Source organism: Mytilus edulis, chromosome 2, assembly GCF_963676685.1.
Source record: "Mytilus edulis chromosome 2, xbMytEdul2.2, whole genome shotgun sequence".
NCBI lineage: Eukaryota > Metazoa > Mollusca > Bivalvia > Mytilida > Mytilidae > Mytilus > Mytilus edulis.
The window spans coordinates 9,888,910-9,911,800 of NC_092345.1; the positions used below are offsets into that span (position 1 = coordinate 9,888,910).

Sequence of the window (22,891 nt, forward strand, 5' to 3'; positions counted from 1 at the left end):
TCTATGGGTGTCTGCCGTTCAGTCCATCCCATAAAATTTTGTCATGCTCTTGTCAGGAATTCCACATCTAGGTTTTTTTAAATTTTCGAATCTGCCTTCATGCTGGTATGCCTTACTGTGTGATGCTTTTTAAAATCCATCTCTCATCAACTTCATGTTTACAGTATGATTATGGTTGGGTAACATTGGTGAACAAAAGCCCACAGTTCAACTTATTTTTACTTTGTTAAAATGCACATTTTAAATGTTCTTCACATTACTTTACAATATTCAAGACAAGACAAAGAAAGCTGGTTTAGTCAATAAATAGATAAGTTTGAAGTGTCTGCATTTTCTTTAAGATCTTGTCAAGGAATTATACCTTGTAGTGTCTCCCAACAATATCATTTGCATAATCTTTGATGACATGGACATTGAAATAACTTTCTGACTACTAAATACTCATTTTTATTATCATTTGTATAAAAAAAGATAACTATGTACAAGTAAGTTTAATTACAGTCAATGATAAATATTTAACATCAACAACCATACAAATATTTAAAACAGGATGAAACAAGAATGTGTCCCCATTACAGGGATACCCCATTCACACTATCATTTTCTATGTTCAGTGGACCGTGAAAATGGGGAAAAATTTCTAGTTTGGCATTAAAATTAGAAAGGGCATATCATAGGGAACATGTGTACTAAGTTTCAAGTTGATTGGACTTCATCTTCATCAAAAACTACCTCAACCAAAAACTTTAACCTTAAGCAGGACAGTCGTACGGATGAACAAACAGACGCATAGACCAGAAAACATAATGCCCATAAATGGGGCATACAAAAAAGTGTCCCACTGTTGGTAAATATGTTTCTGATATACAAGGAAATCTATTAATCAAAGAATTTCATAATTCATAATGTAACCATCTTTTTTTTTTAACATATTTATATATACCTACATTAATTCCACTGTTCAAGAATCAAAATCCTGTGTTATTATGTCACATGTTTAAATGTCTATTCTAAGCCAGGAACCACATAAGTGGTTGTCTTGTCTTATGTCATACAGTGTATGTGTTGTTGATGGCAGATCTGCATTGTCTTTTTAACATTTATTCATAACTTTTTTAGACGGGTAATTTCGTTCACACTTTGCTGTCAATATGATGAAATTTGATGTAACTGTCATACAAGTGAGAGGTTTAGCTAACATTAAAACCAGTTTTAATCCCCCATTTTCTACATAATGAAATGCCTGTGCCATGTCAGGAATATGACAGTTGTTATCTATTTTTTTGATATGTTTGAGCATTTGATTTTGCTTTTTGTTAACCTCACTTTTCGTTTTTAATTTTCCATGGAGTTTGGTATTTTTGTTGTTTTACTTTTTTTGAAAAATTACATTTTGTATGGATACTTGTCTGTTATTGAAGACTTGCTGTCTCATTGACTTATACCAAATATCTACTTTTCTTGGTGCCTTTAAACAACATTAGATGAAAGTAAATATGAAATCTCTCTACTACCTTAAATACATGTACATTTGTATTGATATAGATCCAATTAAAGTAGATTAAATCTAAAAAAAAAATTAATTGAAATATATTTAAAAAGAAATCAATGTAAATTAGTATCCAACAAAAAATAATGAATCTACATTATAAAATGAAATGTAGTGGAAAAATCATGTACCATGTTCTGTTACTCTGTAATGACAAAAATGTAAATCTGCAAAACTAACAAATGCCACCTGAATTCAAACTTTTTCTGAATACCTATATAACGTGACGGTACCCAAATTGCACCTATTTTGACAGTTTTTTCACCTACGTTTTTTTATGATCAAGAAATAAATGTCCATACTGTGTTTATTTTGTAGCCCTGTCCTTCTTTATTGTATAGGTACACCAATTTAATTTTGAATCCATATTGAGTCATAAAAAAATGGGTTTGAATCAACCTCCAAACTATCCATGATTCTGTAATGAGGAGTACCCAAATTGCATCCATGCTTAAATTCACATTGTCAAAAGTCTAATAACCGAGCTTTTGTTTAATTTTTTCAAATATTTTGAACAATTGGATATAAATCAATGCTTACTCTTCATATTTTACGAAATTAATACATATAATATATTGTATTTGCTAATTTTAAAAAGATGACGTTTTGATGACGTCGCATGGTGACGTTTTCGTACTATTTGCTTTTTCAGTAAACAGTCCATCTGTTGATAAATACTGTGAACGTTTTGTGTATATCGAAATATGTTTACCTATGTTGAAAGACGTACATAGTATCAAATCATAAAAATACAAATTGTTTAGTCTCTAGGAAATCTTTGAATCCTAGAGATTGCTATTTTTTCTAAATAGGTGCAATTTGGGTACTCGGTGCAATTTGGGTACCCTTACGTTATATATTAAAGGTTTGTAAATTTGAATAGTGTTTGTAAACAGTGTTTTGTATATCATAATTTAGATTTGGTTTCCTCATCATCTTTCCAGGTATATGCCTTGGACTTCTTGTGATCTGCAAAGAAAGTAGCGTATTTAATGATCTGAACTTAATTATATTTTGTGTTTTGATTGAACAACTACTGTTGACTCACAAATCTTTTTGTTCATTTGTCATTGTAAATATGGTAAAACCAACAAAAATGTAAATTAATAATTAGTATTTCAGGAAATAATACAATCCAATAATGTCATCCTCCTACTTTATTTCTATCTTATTAATCTTGATTTTGTAACTTACACATTTTTGCTACCATTTAAAACTATACAATACTTCTCTCTGTTTTCTTTTAGGTTTAAACATATTGAAACTAAGACTACCATATTTAAAGGTGCTGTGGTCTTGATCTTTGACCTACTGACCCCAAAATCAATGCCAGACAGAAAATCCCGGTTTTATTCGTGGATCAAGTGTAGATAATTTCTTGGTATAATCAACTCATGTTTGTATTAGTTGACATTTCATGGTGAATTAATAAACCAACATATTTATTAAAAGAATAGCTAAAACGATTTTGTATAAAAATGGGAAAGGTATTGCTTAGACTTAGAGGCCTATGATATAATACTGTAAATTAAGAAATTATTGCCTGCATTTATTATTCAATTTTGTTATTTTAGACTGAAATGTGATTTTAATTTTAGCAATATTGAGATAAATCCTGTATAAGGGAGCTACCATTTGATTTTTATGGGGGGGCTAGGATGAAATTTGAAAAAAATAGGCAGGACAGGAGTTTTGAGTTAAAAAAAAAAGGCAGGATGAGACACTTTGCAAAAAAAAAAGGCAGGATGACAATTTAGGTAAAAAAAGTCAGGATAAACTAATAAAAAAAAAGGCAGGACAGAATAGAGTGAAAAATAAAAAGGCAGGACAGAGATTACAATTAAAAAAAAATGCAGGACAAAATTTTTCATCCTAGCCCTCCCATAAAAATCAAATGGTAGCTCCCTAATTCATATAAAATAATTCAAAATGCAAGTTTAAATTATTGCGATTATAACCTTGTTACATTTTTCACAATAATAAAAACATCGCAATAATTTCTGAATTTACAGTAATGTTTGTTGCAGTGCAGTGTTTAAAAAATACTTTACAGACAACAACAAAATGAGCAACAATAACAAAGCCAAAACCAGAGTGAATAAGGAAGTTCTGTAACAGGGGAGTAGTTCTTGCTAAAATAATAGGGTGCATCTGAAAAATGCAATTTACTGATTAAAGAAACTAGTGTTACCAGGTAAACCTGCAACTTATTGGAATTTGTTGACCAGCTCTTTTGCATGCAAGTAAATGTATTTGACCTTATAATGTTTTCAAATGACTACCATAGATATAAGAAGTTGTGGTAAATGAGACACAACATGATATCCAAGTCACAATTAGTAAAAAGTAAACCATTATACATTTGTAAATTAAAGTACGGCATTCAACATGGAGCCTTTGCTCATACCTAATTCCAGCAAGCTATAAAGGTCCCAAAAAATGACAAGTGTAAACCTATTCAAACAGGAAAATTAATGTTCTAATCTATATTAAAAAGGAATTATAAAAAAAACACTTATGAACCATATCAACAAATGACAACCACTGAACAACAGTGGTTATATATTGAACAACTGTATAAACCCAAACCCAGACTGACAAACTTGAATTGGAGTGATTTATAAGGCAGATATTAAGCAATTTAGTAGCTATTTGGAATCAGAGGCCTCCACATACATGTGGGTATAGTGGCTTAGAAAGAAAAGATGTGAGCTTTACCTGCTGTAACGTGCTGTTTTATATTTCTTCCCTCATTTAAATACATTTAAACTTCATTATGCAATGAAATTAAATTATAATTTTTGTTAATGATTAAAATAAAAGAGATATTTTTACCTGGTACTTCAAAAATCATAGTTGAATAAAGACTGCCTCCACCATCTACTTTGATTGTTTCACCAGTTATATAGGCTGATGCAGGGGACAGCAGAAAACATACTGACGTGGAAATCTAAAAAAAAAATTGTGAGAAAAATCATTTACCTGGTATATTATACATCATAGTTGAATACAGACTGCCTCCTCCATCTACTTTGATTGTTTCACCAGTTATATAGGCTGATGCAGGGGACAGCAGAAAACATACTGAAGTGGAAATCTATAAATAGTCATAGAAAAATCATATTTACTTACATCAAAATACAGATTAATTCATGGACTTTTTCGTATCAGCTTGGTTCACTGTTTTTATTTTGTAGGGGGATGGGTTCACTTCCTATATGCCAGTATAAATATTTTATACATATATATTTTTAACTCATATATTTATAATATAACCAATATTGATATTTGAAAAAAATATATATACACTGTATCAGTATTCATATACTACGGTAAAAAAATCCCTTATTAACATATAGTCTTTTCAACCTTTTCAATTGAAAAAAAAACCTATTTTGCTATACAAACAGTTGAAGGATCTGTCATTTAAATACAATGTATTACCTCTTCTACAGTACCTAGTCTTTTGAGTGGAATTTTGGGTATATTGTATGCAAATATTTTTGGGTCACCATAATTTGCTGCTGCTGTTTCAGAGTATATAGAACTTCCCTGTAAAAAAAAATTACTTTTTTTATTATGATGTACATCATGAGTAAAATGTCTGCAGAAAAATCAAGTGAGATCAGCCACTGATTCAAGTAACAGCTGGGTCAAACCAAATAGTACATAAAAGGTTAACTAGAATCACTAAAAATACTCATCAGTACAACAGACCACATTAACCAACTAACACAAGACTCCTTAAAAAACACTGGAGGTGGCATTAAGTGTCATCCATGCCCGTCTATACATGCATACGTCCCAATATTGATTTCCTTTCTTTAACTTTTGGGTGGCTCAATTGAAGTCCCTTAAAACATTTATGCAAGAAGAAGCATTATCTGTGTCCCATGGACACATGATTCTTCATTTATCATTTTTAGTTTATAGTAAATTAGCCATCTTGTTTACTGTTTGTCCCAGTACATTGCCTCTTTAGAACCCTCTTAAAAGACTGAAAAATATATCAATCTTATAAACAAATAAGTAAAGGATGTCATGTAAAGGTATTGGTTCTGTTGACAGTCAAACAAGCAACAACAAAAAAACAATACTTTGTACCATCTAAAATTTTCCTTTATATAGAAATTACATCGTATCTATATTTTATAGGATTTGACAAAGTCTTTACGAAAATATCTTATATATAAATTATAATTCTATGGACTGTTTAGAACTAGCTAGAAATTCAACACTCTTTTTAGTCATTTTATAAATTTTCAAACCAAACGACTGAAGTGAATCTTCAACACCCATTGCAGTTACTTTATTTAATAAAAAAGCACTGGCACAATTACTTGCACAGTTACATTTGTATATCATATCATCATAATATAACTTTAAATAATGAAAGACATATATTTTCTTATTTAATTGATTGCTATGCTATGAACTTACAGGAGCTACAGAATTAATTCTCACTCCACTCTCTGCCCATTCTAATGCTAAAGATTTCGTCAGATTGTCTACGGCTGCCCGAGCTGCTCCTGTGTGGCTATAAAAGATTTAAAATATTGTTTCTGTTAAAATTATATTGTGTGAGTTTGACAAATAAAAACTTGGAAATGATGATGTTTAAATTAAGGCCTTCTTTTACATATATGCTATAACCAAACAAACACAAAAAAAATGCATTTTCAATAGGAACAAATCAAATAAAAAATTGAAATCAACTTTTAATGTTTGAATCCCAGATTACATTGAACAGATTGAGCCTCAATATTATTGATATTGAATAAATACAGCATCCCATGCAGTTTTGTGAGTTGAAACATGTACATGTATTTTCATCTATTTAGATTTGTTTTTACTCCGATAAATTAATCAATGAGTAATGGATTTCTCTTAGAAGAAATTTAAGTGTCCAGTGATTCACCTACACAGAGAACAATAGATATTGTATTTATTCAATGGAACATACGAACTGACAAAAGTTAAAATTAACAGGTAAACTGCAAACTATTCTGTGGAAAATTTTCAATTCTTTCACAATAACATATAGGCATTACATTAAACCAAGGTGCTACCTCATCATTGGAATTCCCTTCCACATGTCAGCAATAATGTTTACAATAACTCCTCCATTATCATTCATCCATTGATTGTAGGCTAGAAAATAAACAAACAACAACATTGTCATAAAATATATTAAAACAAAACAAATATAAAAAAAAATACAATTGTGAAGTACAACAAAAATCTATAGATTTATCTTTCATCTTTTAGTAACTGCTTAATATAGGTGTCACTTTCAATGGCAGCCATCTTTTATTTTTCAAAGAATTGTTTTTTGGTGTAAGAACTTTCTCAAATGGTAATTTTAACATGGTTTTATTCTATGCAGACCTTGCTTTCTGAAAGTTTTACAAGGGTTCTCATAGACAGCCTCTTCAAGAAAAGAAGCAAATAGCATTTACAACAAGAATGAGTCCTCAGTACACGAATGCCCCACTCGCACTATCATTTTCCATGTTCAGTGGACCGTGAAATTGGGGTAAAAACTCTAATTTGGCATTAAAATTAGAAAGATCATATCATAGGGACTATGTGTACTAAGTTTGAAGTCGATTGGACTTCAACTTCATCAAAAACTACCTTGACCAAAAACTTTAACCTGGAGCGGGACAGACGGATGAACAGACAGACAGACAGACAGACAGACAGACAGACAGACAGACAGACAGACAGACAGACAGACAGACAGACAGACAGACAGACAGACAGACAGACAGACAGACAGACAGACAGACAGACAGACAGACAGACAGACAGACAGACAGACAGACAGACAGACGAACGGACGGACGAACGGACGGACAAACGGACGCACAGACCAGAAAACATAATGCCCCTCTACTATCGTAGGTGGGGCATAAAAACTTAAGTTTTCATATGATACTCCTTTAACATTTTTCTTTTGATTGTTATTTAAAAGTTAACAATTAGAGAGGAATGGTTTTTACTTCTTCTAATAATTAGTTAAGTTTTGTTGTTGGATTTTTTTACATTAAGATGTAACTTTCATGTATTTCTTGGATAAAGCTGTAGTTTACATGTATAAAGGTTAGAAATGATTGTTTGATTAAGTTAAAAAGTTGATTCTTAAAAGGTTTTCAATTTTCAAGTAAAGTATTACCTTCTCTGCAGCATAGAAATGTTCCAGTAAGATTGGTTTCTATAACAGCATTCCATCCTTTCAATGAAAATGACTCAGCACGAGCAGGAAACTGGCCTCCTCCATTGTTGATTAAGAAATCTAACTTGCCAAACCGTTTTAATGTTGTGGATATCAGATTTTGTACCTAAAACATTCTTTTGATAATAAATCTAATAAAATCCCCTCTTTAAGTCATAATTGAATAGAAATATATTAACAATTAACATTTTAATAGCCATTTTCATTGTCATAAGATTTTCACTTTTGTTGTTGTACAATTTTATCATTTAAAAACAAATCTGTACACCTGAAATTATATGTCAGACTAGTTTGACCATATACATGTTATATAAATCATTAAAAGGTCAACATGTTAACACTGTATTGATTAGAGATTTGTCCTTTACTCTTAAATGATACTAGATATATAGAAAATTCAGTGTCTAATACACTTGATTCCAATCCTTATTTTGTTGTCTGATAGTTTGGTTTTAGGTGCAGACTCAAACATCATTTTAGTTTGTTGGGTATAGCATTTACGACAGTTTGAAGAGAAAAGGGATGAATATTCTAATTTGGATGATTTTTCTAATTGGCTGCTTAGATAAATGTGAAATATGATCAAATTAATACATCTTAAGGCAGGGTATACCGTAAGATAATGTACATAATTAGAATAAAGATGGATGTATGAAAATTGTCAAGCAGAAAATTTTTCTAGTCAGTTCAAAGATGCAAGGATCCGGTAAGCCCCAGCCCCCCCCTCCCCCCCCCAAAAAAATGATGTTAGTCATCAGCATATAGTACAGAGTTTTTCTGGTAAAGGGAATGACATGATTTAATTATTTTGGATATAAGTGTAATCAAGGATTAACATTTAATTGAGTTATAAAGCTTTGAGCATTTCTATAGAAAAATTTCAAAATGATAAAAATTAATAAAAAAATTACGAAGTTATTTCTCTTACAAAACTGTGACCAACATTCTTTCAATAATCCTATATCATTATTAAGATTACTTGTTCTTCTTTCCTGATATTACACTGCATGTGATCTAGTTCTGCAGGAGAAGTGATATTCTTTTTCATCTCATCTGTTGCCTTTCTCAGTCTTTCTTCATTCCTTGAAGCTACCATTACATTACATCCTTAAATAATATTTTTAATGGTTGTAGCACAAATAGCTCATACATGCTTTGACATGTATCATATTCAATGAAATAAATTTAAAAAAAACATTGGAAAATAATTACATGCATGATAAAAAACATATATGGTTTCTCCAACTATTGATCAGTATTACGCATACATTGTATGATATGAATTGTTCAATATCACATACCATATTATTTATCCATCAACCAATATCTTAAAATGTACATTAGAACAGTCTATTATTTGAACTTGGAATTATTTCTAATTTATATGGAACTTGCATAATTTCTTGTGCTTGAATTTTTAATAAATTTCATGTTTTTTTGGTTTTGAGAGGTTCATATATTACTTTCCATACAATGTATTTTGTATGAATACTGTTGTGCTAGGCACAGCACATTCTATTGAAAATGTACTATCTTTTTTAAAATAGAAAGTGTTGTGTGCAGCACAGAACATTAAACTACAGAATAAACATAGAATTTATTAAAAATTTCAAGCACAAGAAATAATTCGTAAATATAACTCAACATGCAGACATCTTATACGTTCAGGTATTTCACATCCAATCTTTTATGGTAATATTCTTTACAAAGCACAAAAATGTCAGTATTCACCTCAAAAGCTTACAAAACCTTTAAACAGACTTATTAAGAAGGGATATAGTTACGATACTGTTGTCAGGTCATTAAATGTTTGGTTACTGGAACAAAACAGAAACTATCAATTCAGACCTATCAACCAAACTTGATAATAAATTCAAAAGTATTACAAAATTCTTCATGTGAAAAATTATTAGGTGTTAAAATTGACAACACACTTAACTGGAAAAATCAAATTGACCAAGTTTGTGCTAATATATCATCCAGAATATACCTTCTTTCTAAAATAAAGAAATTTTTAGATTATTATATAAATGCAAGGAATACATATTACAATGGGTATGTTCTTCCCTTAATTGACTACTGTTGTATTATTTGGGGTGAATGTAAAAATGAAGGGATTTTTAAAACTCCAAAAAAGGGCAGCAAGATTAATTCTAGATGCAGATCCTTTATCCCCCTCAGCCCCCTTATTTAAATAACTTGGGTGGATGACAGTTGACAATAGAATAAAATACCACAAATATTTACTTCTAAATAAATGTATGCGTATGGAAGCACCAATGTACCTAAATGTAGTTCAAAAGTTTAAACTGAAATCAGATAATAATCCTTACTCCTTAAGAGGTGTCACTCAAGGTAATCTGATAGTTCCTAAGCCAAAAGCTGAACTATTTAAGAAATCCTTTGCTTATTCTGGATCAGTATTATGGAATGGACTACCACACACAATGCGTAAAGCTCAAAACACTTACACTTTTAAGCAAAGTATCAAGAAGTACCTAACACAACCCTGATGAGAAATGTTTGCTACAATGTATTTGTATATTTTTTATTTTTTATTATTTTCATTTGATTTTTTGACTACATGTATACATCTTAAACAGCATTATATCTTATGTTATTAACAATACATTGAACTACATGAGTGTAAATTAACTTTGTGTAAATATCTGTTTTGATTGTATTGTAATTTGTATGTGAGGGCCTCAGGGAAGATTAGTTTGTTGTAACTAACTGAGTTTACCCTCTTTAAATAAAGAATTTATTATTATTATTATTATTATTATAAAGATTGCATATTTTGGCTTTAATATTGATTCACTAATAGGGTCTTTGCATCGGAACTAAACACATTTATTATTTTTAAAAACAGTTATTGGCATGACACGGGTTATGTTCTTCTCATATATTTTATGATAGTATGATACTAAACCCCTAACGGGAGGGATTGTCCCTGATATTCATATGATGAAGACATAATCTTTCAATCAGTTTAATTGAGGTCTGGAGCTGGCATGTCAGTTAACTGCTAGTAGTCTGTTGTTATTTATGTCATGTATGTATTATTGTCATTTTATTTGTTTTCTTTTGTTACATCTTTTGACATCGGACTCAGACTTCTCTTGAACTGAATCACAACAATCAGTGAGAATTGGTATGTCATAGATCAATAATTAATCCTAAAACAACCAATCAACTTTTAAATATTTCCATGTAACAGTTTTCCTAAATTTTCAAGAATATAAATATCTTTATTCAATTTTAATGCCCTCAATATTTTATTTTTTACGTAGGGCGAACGGACTCTATGGGCGAACGAACTCAGGGCGAACTGACCTAGGGCGAACAAGTTATTAGGGCGAAAGTACCCGATACCATGTTGTAGATGTACTGACTTTATATGGGGACGAAGTCCCCAATAACAGTAGAAAATTCAATAAAAAAAAAATTTTCATTGTACTAATGAATTCAAAATCGTTCAAATTTTTTTTGTCGTGTTTTGAAATCCCGGACCTGTGCAGAAATGTACAATGTACTTCCTTTTTCCTGTCTCGTTTGTATGAAACTTTGAGTAAAATATATATTTATCGGTCTAGTATAAAATAGGAAGGAACGCGCAATACCAATTTCATTTTAATAATTCCTTGATATGAAAAAACGTTACCTGATGATAGCGTTTCTTTGTTTACATTGCATATGACGTCATAATTTAAATAACGTCACAACTAAAATCCCTAACAACAGAACCAAAATCGGAAACGTTACGGTATTTCCGTTTCTTTTTTTTTAACAAATATTTAAGTTACAAAAAAATAATTCATACAGACTTCGTCCCCATTTACAGGTAATGCCTGCCTCATATTATAAAACTGATATAGTAGGGTCCAGAAAGGTATCCAGTAGAAATTAAACAATAGAAATGCCGATTATGGGATTCTCTAAACTTGCAAATATGGTATGGGTTTTTCTCATTGTTAGAGTCCACAGGGTTGCCTGTAATTGCTCACACCCACTTTAAATGAATGTGGGTAGATAGTTGTCTCATTGGCAATCATACATGTACATGTAACGTGACGGTACCCAAATTGCACCTATTTTGACAGTTTTTTCACCTACGTTGTTTTATGATCAGGAAAAAAATGTCCATACTGGGTTTATTTTGTAGCCCTTTCCTTCTTTATTGTATACATTTTTTGTGTAGGTACACCGATTTGATTTTTAATCCATATTGAGTCATAAAAAAATGGGTTTGAATCAACCTCCAAACTATCCATGATTCTGTAATGAGGAGTACCCAAATTGCATCCATGCTTAAATTCACATCGTCAAAAGTCTAATGACCGAGCTTTTGTTTAATTTCTTCAAATATTTTGAACAATTGGATATTAGTCCATGCTTACTCTTCATATTTTACGAAATGGATACTTTAATATATTGTATTTGCTAATTTTAAAAAGATGACGTTTTGATGACGTCGCATGGTGACGTTTTCGTACATTTTGCTTTTTTAGTAAACAGTCCATCTGTTGATAAAGACTGTGAACGTTTTGTGTATATCTAAATATGTTTACCTATGTTGAAAGACGTGCATAGTATCAAATCATAAAAATACAAATTGTTTTATAGTCTCTAGGAAATCTTGTAAGATTTCCGTTGCTATTTCTTTCTAAATAGGTGCAATTTGGGTACTCAGTGCAATTTTACCCTTACGTTATATCAACATCTTTTATATTTCAAGATTTTTTTTGTTATTCATAATTTTCAAACTTTGATCTTTACCCAAGTACAACAATTCTTGTGTTATTGCTTTTCCGATACCCGTTCCCCCACCAGTAACAATAGCCACTTTCCCGTTAAATAAACCATTTCTGAAAACACTACAGATTTTTGTGGGCGCTGCCATTTTGTTATCATGTGACCACAGAAAATTATATGTTAAAACATAAATCCGTAATCGATATGGAAAGCGTTCCGGATAATATAGAAATGCAATATCAACTAACCTTTTCAGACATTAAAACATAGTCTTACATCAATATTTAGAGTAATCATCATTCACATAAGAAACAACATAATTTCACCTAATAATGTTTGGCATGTACAGATTTGTTTAAGGTGGTACCCAACACTTTCACTAAAATTAATTTGGCTCGTTTAATTTTCATAAAATTTTAACAAAGTATTTACTTCGACCCTTAAACCAAAATATATTAATTTCAAAAATTTTGAACCAACCATTTTATCAGAAAAATGACACTGGTTATATAGCAGTTTGACAAACACCAATTTTGATCATTGAGAAGCTTAATATTCCCTTTACAACACAACGTAATTAAAACGTTTAGCTGATTTTACAGAGTTATCTCCCTGTAGTGTTAGGTACCACCTTAAATTATGAAGTCCTCCATTTTCATTGCAGATTCTGAATAAGATGAATTTTAAGCTTTTCCCAATAAAGACTAATATGTTAAAGTCATAAGAAACCTCAAATCAAAAAAAATTAATGCATATGATTTTTATAACTCAATGGATAGTTTTCATTATAAAACTTATGTACATATACTTTTTTCTGAAAAAAATTCTTTAATTTATTCATATTTAGAAGAAGTTTACTTTATTTGAATAGCTTCCTTCCAGCAAGCTATTCCCCCGACATATTTTCCGTATGCAAGGTGACCTCAGTGTGACCCATCTCGTAAAAATCCGGTGACCACAATACGCATGGATGTCCTTAAAATAAACTATTATCTGAATTTACATGTTAAACACGTGCTCAATTTCCATGCTTTTTTGTTTATTTTTCGTCAATTGTTGACTAACAGGTGACAATCGTTAAACTTCGGCTTTAAAACACGAACTTTAATTACCTGCCATATTTTCACAACAACACTGACCGATTGAGAAAAAAAATTGACAATTATACGAAATTTACACGAAAAAAATGATAAATTCGAGCACAGAAGACGAAGTTTAGGATGTTTGTATGCATTAGTTCAAGAATTGGAAGAACATTATTTTTCACCGGTCACTCGTTTCTTATGACTTTAAGCTTTGGACTCAAAGTCATCAGACCCAAGGACCTCTGTACCTTCATTTGTACACAAATGAATCTTGATGTACTACTGAGACTTGTTGGTTCTTAATGAGATTCTTCAAGACGGTCCTCCCCATTGAAGCTTCTGTGCCCCAATTTCTGTTCCCGAGGACAATTATTCCTACAAACTTAGGGGGAGGGTTTGGATCCTGCTATTATATTTAACCCCGCCACATTCTTTATGTATGTGTGTAAAATAGTAATTTGCACGTCAATATTTTTGAGTGAAATTGTAAACTATTTTGTTTTGTAATAATGTTTTAAGGTTATCGTTTTATATATATAAATATAAATAAATTGTTTCAATTATATGTGTAGTAGGTTAAAGTGTACAATCATATATGATAAGATTTTTGTAGAAAATATCATGTATTAGCTTCACGGGATTAGCTCCACTGTAAACAAACAAATTTTATGGTGTATGCAAGTTTTAATTGCTTTAGCATGTGTAGATTAAGGAATATGAGACTTGCAGACGATTTTCCAGAATTAGAACGGATGCATTATAGTAAATTAAATATTTATAAAATTATTATTTTTTTGTTGTACACTTAAAGTAACCTTTTGATAAAAAGAGATTATTAATAATGAAATTCAAATTCATTTTTATTTTAATTGTTTCATTAAATAATTTTCCCGGGAAAACATCACGTGGTTAAAGTATAATTTTTCTTGCATTTGGACCTTTGCGGCACACGCACGCTGACCACTGTATTATACAGACATATAATTGTCAGCAGGATAAATTCATATAAAAAGGAAAGAGTTTTTAAGTTATGTAAGGAGACCAGGAATCAGTTGAAACAACAATTGTACCATACGCTGAGGGGACTTTTCTTATTTACGACTCGAATAAATGATGTCAGCATAAACGGAGTTGTATAACTGCCATGATAAAACCCACCTTCACATTTGGCGTCGTCGACAGGATTGGCAGAAGTCCCTTAGCAGTAACAACTTGTATGGTACCGTTCCGGATAGATGTTAGATACCAGATCTATTGAGATGGCCAGGATGAGTTGGTAAAGATAACTGTGATATAATCTAGTGACAATGACAGTGAACTTTTGTTAATTTTAACCTGTATTACGATTTTTTTCTATGTACATGTATTGATATTAGGTAATATAAATTTGAAAGGTAAACATGGTTAAAGATTTGAATTAATTTCGAGATGTTCAAAAAGTTAATAGTTAAATTTTAATCAATATTTTTATAAATTTTTGAAAGATGGATTAATTCAATTGAAAAAAATATAAAATAAAAAGAATGGCTGACGCGGAGGACTTAAAGGCTCTGGGCGAAGAGGTTGAAAGATTACGCATTGCGATGAAAGAGCAAAAAGAATATATACAGAAGCAAGAGCAGTCTTGGAAGGAGGCAGAACCAAGGCCTGTTGTTATGATGAGCGGAAGGAGATTGGATAGGTTTAGGGATCGATCAACATCATCGTCTGAGCCATCTATAACCGAATGGGTTTCAGACATGCGAAGCCAGGCGAAATCCAGAAAGTTAACCGCCCCTGAATTTTCGGTTTTCCTGTTAGACAACTTAGCAGGAAAAGCAAGACAAGAAATTTTAGGGAGAGGAGAGGCTCTACACCAGGATCCGGAGGGCATAATTAAAATACTGTTCAAGGTTTTTGGTGATGGGGACAGTTTACCGATCTTACAGCAACGGTTTTATGCATATAAGCAGAAGGAGGAAGACTTGATTACCTGTTCTTTGAATATGGTAGAACTTTATGACAAAATTGTACAACTGGACCAGTCTTTCGCTGCCTGTAGGGACGCTTCCTTAAAGGGAAGATTTGCTGAAACCGTTAAAGACGAGGGCCTTAGACGAGAACTTAGACGATTGAACATCGAGACGCCTACCCTAGAATTCTTTGAATTGAGAGATAGAGCAGTGCACTGGATGGGCAGAGAGTTTGAAAGAAAATCAGCTATTAACCAAGAGATAAAGATTGACAAAGGGGAATCTGATTTACTAGAAGTGGTTAAACGCCAGGAGTCTCTTATAGAAAGACAACAAGAACAGATAAATCAGATGTTGCTGTCAAGACCGGAATCGGAAGTAAGAAGACTCGAAAGTGTTGGAATTGCGGATCATATCAACACCTTAAATACAACTGCCCTAAACCAGTTAAAGACCGGCATCAAGGCAGTTCGTTAAACGGGTAGTGCCTGCCGTGGAGAGCCACACTGCAGGGAGCAATAACATAGGCTCATGCTTAACTAAAGCAGTAGGTGTTTGTCCAGAGGCCATGATTGCATTAAATGATATCGAAATAAGATGTTTGTTGGATACGGGGGCACAAGTATCAACAATTACGGAGTCCTTTTATAGGCGCCATGCATCGATCTTGGGGAATTTTGTAGATATCACCGATATATTGAGAGTATCAGCTGCAAATGGTGGAAACATACCTTATATTGGGTACATTGAATGCGACCTGCGGGCTCTTGAACATACTTTTAAAGATATGGGATTCCTGATCGTCAAAGACCCTGATGATAATACATTGAAACAACGAAAAAGGAAGGTACCAGGCGTTATTGGCTCCAATATCTTTAGAGGTATGCGAGACGTTTGTAGTAGTATAAAAAAGTTACCAGAAAAATGGGGACATATCTTGACCTTGTATGAAGAGATGAATGCCACTGAAATTTCATACAAAAGCAACATTAGAATTCCGAATGATCAAACAGTTATAATACCAGCAGGTACTATTAAGATGATAGAAGCTCAAGCAAGGCCAGCACCAAAGGGGCACATTCTAGATTGTATTGTAGAGAAAAATACTACACTTACAATGCCGAATGGTTTTCAGTTAGCATCGGCTGTCGTTTCGGTAAGACAAGATGGCAGAATTCCTGTCCAGATTTGCAACTATAGCAACACAAACATCAAATTAAAACCCAAAACAATGATTGGATGTGCAATGACCCAAAACAACTCCGCACATGACAAAGAGACAGCAGAAGTTAACAGTCAAATAGTGTGTCCTGTTACCAACAATGATTATTTGGGAAAGATGGATGTCGGATCTTTAACAAGCGAACAGCAACTGCAATTGAAAGACGTAATATCAAAATACAGCGACACATTAAGTAAAGGCGAAGATGATATAGGATTTTGTAATAAAATAGAACATCAAATACCAACGGCAGATGACGTACCAATCAGAGTACCGCATAGACGGATTCCTCCGAATCAGTGGTCGGAAGTCCGAGAATACCTACAGAATGCACTGAAAATGGGAGTAATTCGCGAGTCATCCAGTCCGTATGCAGCACCTGTTGTTATTGTCCCAAAGAAGAATGGAAAGTTAAGAATTTGCGTAGACTACCGAGGCCTCAATGCTAAAACTAGAAAAGACGCCTATCCGTTGCCAAGAATTGAGGAAGCTCTTGATGCTCTGAATGCTGCAAAGTACTTTTGTAGTTTGGACCTTGCCCATGGATATTATCAGTTGCCTATGGCTGCGAAAGATGTAGAGAAGACAGCGTTCCGAGTAGGAACAGGAGGACTGTATGAATATCTTCGGATGCCATTTGGACTTACCGGAAGCCCAGGAACGTTTATGCGACTGATGGACAAGATTTTTGGAGATCAAAACTTCCAAACCATACTGACTTATTTGGACGATATTTTGGTATTTGGCAGAACATTTGAGGAGACACTTGATCGTCTAGAGATGGTTTTATCAAGACTCCGAGAGAATAACCTTAAAGTTAAACCTGAAAAATGTCAGTTATTTAAGGAAAAGCTACGATACCTTGGTCATTTGATTTCTGCCGATGGTATGTCACCAGACGATGAGAAGATCAAGGCTGTCACGAACTGGCCAAAACCCAATACAGATACAGAATTGAGGGGAATTTTTAGGATTAGCAGGATATTATCGTCGGTTTATTGCAAATTTCGCCAAAATAAGCGGTCCTCTTCATGCGTTGTTAAAAGGGAAAGGCAAGTCGAAAAAGGGAAAGCGCAGAAAGAAACATAATCCGTTAGGTATCGGAGCATGGGATGAGACATGTGATAAAGCCTTTGAGGAGCTGAAGGCTAAACTAACCACTACACCCGTACTAGGACATCCAGATTTCAGCAAACCTTATATCTTGGAAATTGATGCAAGTTTTAACGGGCTTGGAGCAATCCTATCACAAGACCAAGAGAATGGTAGAGTAGTACTATGTTATGCAAGCCGATCATTGCGGGAAAATGAACAAAATATGAACAATTACAGCAGTATGAAGTTAGAATTGTTAGCACTGAAATGGGCCATAACCGAGAAATTCCGAGACCTTTTGATAGGATCTGAATGTATTGTCTTCACCGACAACAATCCATTAAGCTACATAAATTCCACTGCCAAGTTAGGAGCTACAGAAACAAGATGGGTAGCCGAGCTAGCACAATTCAAATTCACAATGAAATATCGTTCTGGTCGCACGAACGTTAATGCGGATGCTCTTAGTCGTAAAACCAACCACACTATAGAGACAGTCAGACTTGAAACAGTGGATGTTCAACTTTTTGAAAGTCCCAGCACATTATTTCCAGTTGAGCTACAAACTGCTGTCCTAAACGAGCACAGAGTTGATGAGGAGCAGCCTGACGTGTCATTGCTGCGATGTCCACCGTTAATCGCCTCATCATTGCCAACTTTTGACCCAGTTGAAATGGCAGAATTGCAAAAGGCTGACCCAACTATAAAACGACTCATGCTTTATCTCAATGGTGACCAAACAGCAACAAAAAGACAATTCGCTAGAGAAACTAAGGAAGTCCGAAAATTGGTTAATATTACGAAATATTTGAAAAAGGAGAATGGAATATTATACAAGGTAAATAGAAACGCTAAACAGCTGTTACTACCAAATGCATTGAAACAACAAGTACTATATACTGCGCATGATGGAATGGGACACCAGTGTTTTGAACGAACATTTGATATTATCAGAGGAAAATGTTATTGGCCGTATATGTATACTGAGATAGCAGACTACTGCGATACTTGCGAGAGATGCAAAGTTGGAAAATTAGGCAGGACAGTTAAAACTACTTTTAAATCCGTACTTGCAAAGAGACCACTTGAAATAGTAGCTATTGATTTTACCGTTTTGGAACGAGGAGTTGGTGGATTAGAAAATGTATTGCTTATAACCGACATATTTACAAAGTATACTCAAGCGATTCCGACTAGAGATCAGAAGGCAAAAACAGTTGCAAGGATCTTATTGAAGGAATGGATAATCCGATTTGGGGCTCCACAACGCTTGCATAGTGACCAGGGCAGAAGTTTCGAAAACGAGATTATACACGAACTTTGCAAAATTTATGGTGTGAAGAAAACCAAAACATTGCCGTATTATCCAGAGGGAAATAGCGTTTGTGAACGTTTTAATCGAACCATGCATAATTTACTACGAACCACCGACAAGAAAAGCAGATGGCCAGAACTACTTCCAGAGTTAGTTTATGCATATAATTGTACACCCCATTCAACAACTGGTTATTCACCGTATTTTTTATTCTTCGGAAGAGAGCCAACAATTCCATTAGATCAACTTCTAGGAACAGAGCAAGAAGTAACTTTTGAGAAGGAAGAATGGATAACTGAGCATTTTAACAATCTAAAACAAGCATTTGAATTGGCAGCTGACAGAACTGAGAAGCAAGCATTATCGAGGCAGACCACTTTGAATAAAAAGGTCGATAATAAAGAACTTCCGGTTGGAAGCAGAGTTTTTCTGAGAAATCATCCGAAGGGAAGGGCCAAAATTCAGGATGCGTGGAACAGCAAGCCTTTCCGCATTATTGAGAAACATGAAAACATATACAAAGTTGAACCTTTACTTGGGCGTGGCGATCCGAAGAATGTTCATCGAAGGGAAATGTTAGATGCCAGATATCTAGTCAGGAAAGATAATCCACTCATAGAACCTCCGCAGGATATTCGTCGTGGTACATGTAATGATAAACGTTTAATAAACGGTGAAGAGGAGGATGACGAGGACTACGTGGTCGTCATGCAGATACCTCCAGTAGAAGACTTAGCTAGTGAAAATGTTACAGAAGACGACGATGAGGTGGAGCCACCAGAAACAGAGAACCCATTACCGGGACCTGTTGTCATGGAGGATAATGATGAGAATTTTCTGGATGGTATCAGCATTGGTATGGATGATGATGTGGAAGGTCAACCTGAAACAACGGACGTGGTTGAAGAACCTCCTATATTACGCAAAAGTACAAGGATAACTGCAGGGAAACATTTAAATCCGCTTAATTTGCCTAGATCCGTCCTGCAAAACGAAATTTCGATAGATACCACAACAGTCATTGATAAAAACGTTATTGCAAATTTTTGTTAATCACAATTGCTTTTGGCTCATATTTTGGCGAATTCTTTACCAAAGTAATATGTAAATCGTTTTTATGTAAAATGAAGTTTCAGTAAAGATTTCAATTTTTTTTATTTTTGGTCAATCGTTTGTATTTAATTGATATTGGAAACCATATCTTGGTGTTAATGAGTATTATTATTTTTGTCAGACGCGTTGTCGTGGACGTCAACACAAAGTAGGGGAGTGTAAAATAGTAATTTGCACGTCAATATTTTTGAGTGAAATTGTAAACTATTTTGTTTTGTAATAATGTTTTAAGGTTATCGTTTTATATATATAAATATAAATAAATTGTTTCAATTATATGTGTAGTAGGTTAAAGTGTACAATCATATATGATAAGATTTTTGTAGAAAATATCATGTATTAGCTTCACGGGATTAGCTCCACTGTAAACAAACAAATTTTATGGTGTATGCAAGTTTTAATTGCTTTAGCATGTGTAGATTAAGGAATATGAGACTTGCAGACGATTTTCCAGAATTAGAACGGATGCATTATAGTAAATTAAATATTTATAAAATTATTATTTTTTTGTTGTACACTTAAAGTAACCTTTTGATAAAAAGAGATTATTAATAATGAAATTCAAATTCATTTTTATTTTAATTGTTTCATTAAATAATTTTCCCGGGAAAACATCACGTGGTTAAAGTATAATTTTTCTTGCATTTGGACCTTTGCGGCACACGCACGCTGACCACTGTATTATACAGACATATAATTGTCAGCAGGATAAATTCATATAAAAAGGAAAAAGTTTTTAAGTTATGTAAGGAGACCAGGAATCAGTTGAAACAACAATTGTACCATACGCTGAGGGGACTTTTCTTATTTACGACTCGAATAAATGATGTCAGCATAAACGGAGTTGTATAACTGCCATGATAAAACCCACCTTCACATGTGTCTTTCCAAAGTCTTTAATTCAGTGGTTGTCGTTTGTTGATGTGTTACATATTTGTTCAAGTTTCGTTTATTTTTGTACATAAAATAGGCCGTTAGTATTTCTCGTTTGAATCGTATTTCATTTGTCATTTCCGGTCCTCGTATAGCTGATTATATGGGAAGGGCTGTGATCATTGTTGAAGGCCGTACGGGTCAACCTATATAACTGTTAATTGTTTGTGTCATTTGGTTTCTTGCGGAGAGTTGTCTCGTTGGCAATCATACCACATCTTCTTTTTTTATATTTACTCCTCATTATATAAGGATCATCCATTCTCTAAGATTGGTCCAATATGGCCTGATAGTTATGTAGAAGATTTTCAAAGCTTTTTCCATTGGAGCCTATGTTAAACTTTGGACCCCTAATACTCGAGCCTAATGAATTCCCTGACCTTCGCCTATCACCTAAGGAAGTTGTGTCTAGTACCCTAAGTGGTATGCGAGCGATTGCTATCGTCGTCGTCTATCGTAAGTGTACTTTTAAATCTCCTTTGAAACTACTGTGCAAAATTCCTTCTAAGTTAGTTTCGATTTTTTCGTATTGAATGTTTCCTTTACAAAAGGCTCCGGCAAAATAGTCTCTAAGGGGCTATTTTACCGGCTCCGGCAAAATAGTCTCTAAGGGGCTATTTTACCGGCTCCGGCAAAATAGCCTCCTTGGCGCTATTTTGCCGGAGCCGGCAAAATAGCGATTTATATAGAGTTTTGCTATTTTCCCGGTCTCAATTAAGATGAAAATAGAAGTAAATGAATAATAGAAAAAAGTATAGAAACATACATTTAAATAAGAAATCTCTATACAAACGTTTTCTTTAAAATATTTATACAAATCGTGCATATTAAAATTGATATTTTTTACTTGAATAAGAAGTATCTAAAACATGTCTTTTAAAACATTTTTAAAAAGCATAAATATTAAAATTGATAATAGTTTTCTTTTCTTTAATGGGAATTCTATGAAAATGTGTCTGATTAAAAAATATATAATACACATAAGCAAAGCATGTGAACCCATATAAAACATCGACACTTTAATTAAAACTTTTAATAAAAATCCTATATTTGAAGTAAAAAGTAACATTAATAAAAACCTCAAACTGCTTTACAGGCGTTACAAAACCGGTGTCATGTTTTTGGTACATGTTTTAGTCTGGCACAAGACAGTTGCTGCCACTGCAGACATAAACTGCATATAATAATTAATTGACTGCAATGATTCTTTTGCATCTGCATCACTTTTGCAAAAAAATTGCACATGTATACAACGACTCAAACTTAATTTTCATTTTTTTTTAGAAAAAAAAACATATTTATGCAAACTATAAGTCATTATGTTTTATGCTTATTGTTGATATTTTAGTTCATTCTCAAACAAATTCGTTCACCATCGATTGTGACTTTCAACTGGTAATGTACGTTTCATTGATCATACATCGGGAGCTTTTCCGTTTAAAAAGCATTTGTATAAAGTTCATGTAATATAGTAGGTTATTCATCATTACGCCAAATGTCGTTTGGAAGGTTATCAATTCCTACCGCTTTACCAAGTTTGACACTTCGAAGAGCTTGTTAAGTTTCTTTTAAAGATATCTGGTCATAATTGCGGTGGTGTGTGATAAATTTCAGTACCAATATCAATGTCAATA

The 22,891-nt window shown here is 33.1% G+C and overlaps 2 protein-coding genes across 4 annotated transcripts; one reads left to right on the top strand and one right to left on the bottom strand.

Moving 5' to 3' along the window:
* Positions 1-1,575: 1,575 nt before the first annotated feature.
* LOC139510110 (peroxisomal trans-2-enoyl-CoA reductase-like) lies at positions 1,576-12,723 on the bottom strand. Of its 3 annotated transcripts, none has more exons than XR_011661832.1 (9): positions 12,567-12,723; positions 8,767-8,894; positions 7,728-7,893; positions 6,619-6,700; positions 5,990-6,086; positions 4,994-5,101; positions 4,385-4,499; positions 2,403-2,518; positions 1,576-1,768 (listed from the first exon to the last, which is right to left on the bottom strand). XR_011661832.1 is itself a non-coding variant. In XM_071296408.1 (8 exons), the coding sequence occupies exons 1-8, from the start codon at positions 12,688-12,690 to the stop codon at positions 2,457-2,459; spliced, it is 882 nt and encodes a 293-aa protein (XP_071152509.1). In that variant the 5' UTR covers positions 12,691-12,723; the 3' UTR covers positions 2,384-2,456. The 3 variants fall into 3 exon arrangements, 1 of the variants encoding a protein (XP_071152509.1); XR_011661833.1 differs by lacking the exon at positions 4,385-4,499 and adding an exon at positions 4,532-4,646; XM_071296408.1 differs by lacking the exon at positions 1,576-1,768 and having other exon boundaries at positions 2,384-2,518.
* A 1,458-nt stretch (positions 12,724-14,181) lies between these two features.
* On the top strand, positions 14,182-16,082 carry LOC139510111 (uncharacterized). Its single transcript, XM_071296410.1, has one exon. The coding sequence runs from the start codon at positions 15,151-15,153 to the stop codon at positions 16,054-16,056; it is 906 nt and encodes a 301-aa protein (XP_071152511.1). The 5' UTR covers positions 14,182-15,150; the 3' UTR covers positions 16,057-16,082.
* The last annotated feature ends 6,809 nt before the right edge of the window (positions 16,083-22,891 follow it).

What these genes read in the sequence shown, in the direction of transcription:
- LOC139510111 (XM_071296410.1), top strand. Translation starts at nt 15,151, where the DNA reads ATGGCTGACGCGGAGGACTTAAAGGCTCTGGGCGAAGAGGTTGAAAGA.
- LOC139510110 (XM_071296408.1), bottom strand. Translation starts at nt 12,690, where the DNA reads ATGGCAGCGCCCACAAAAATCTGTAGTGTTTTCAGAAATGGTTTATTT. An exon ending in ACAAGAATTGTTGTACTTGG is followed by an intron (nt 8,895 to 12,566) that starts GTAAAGATCAAA and finishes ATATTATTTAAG; the next exon opens with GATGTAATGTAATGGTAGCT. An exon ending in AAGGGAATTCCAATGATGAG is followed by an intron (nt 6,087 to 6,618) that starts GTAGCACCTTGG and finishes AATCTTTTATAG; the next exon opens with CCACACAGGAGCAGCTCGGG.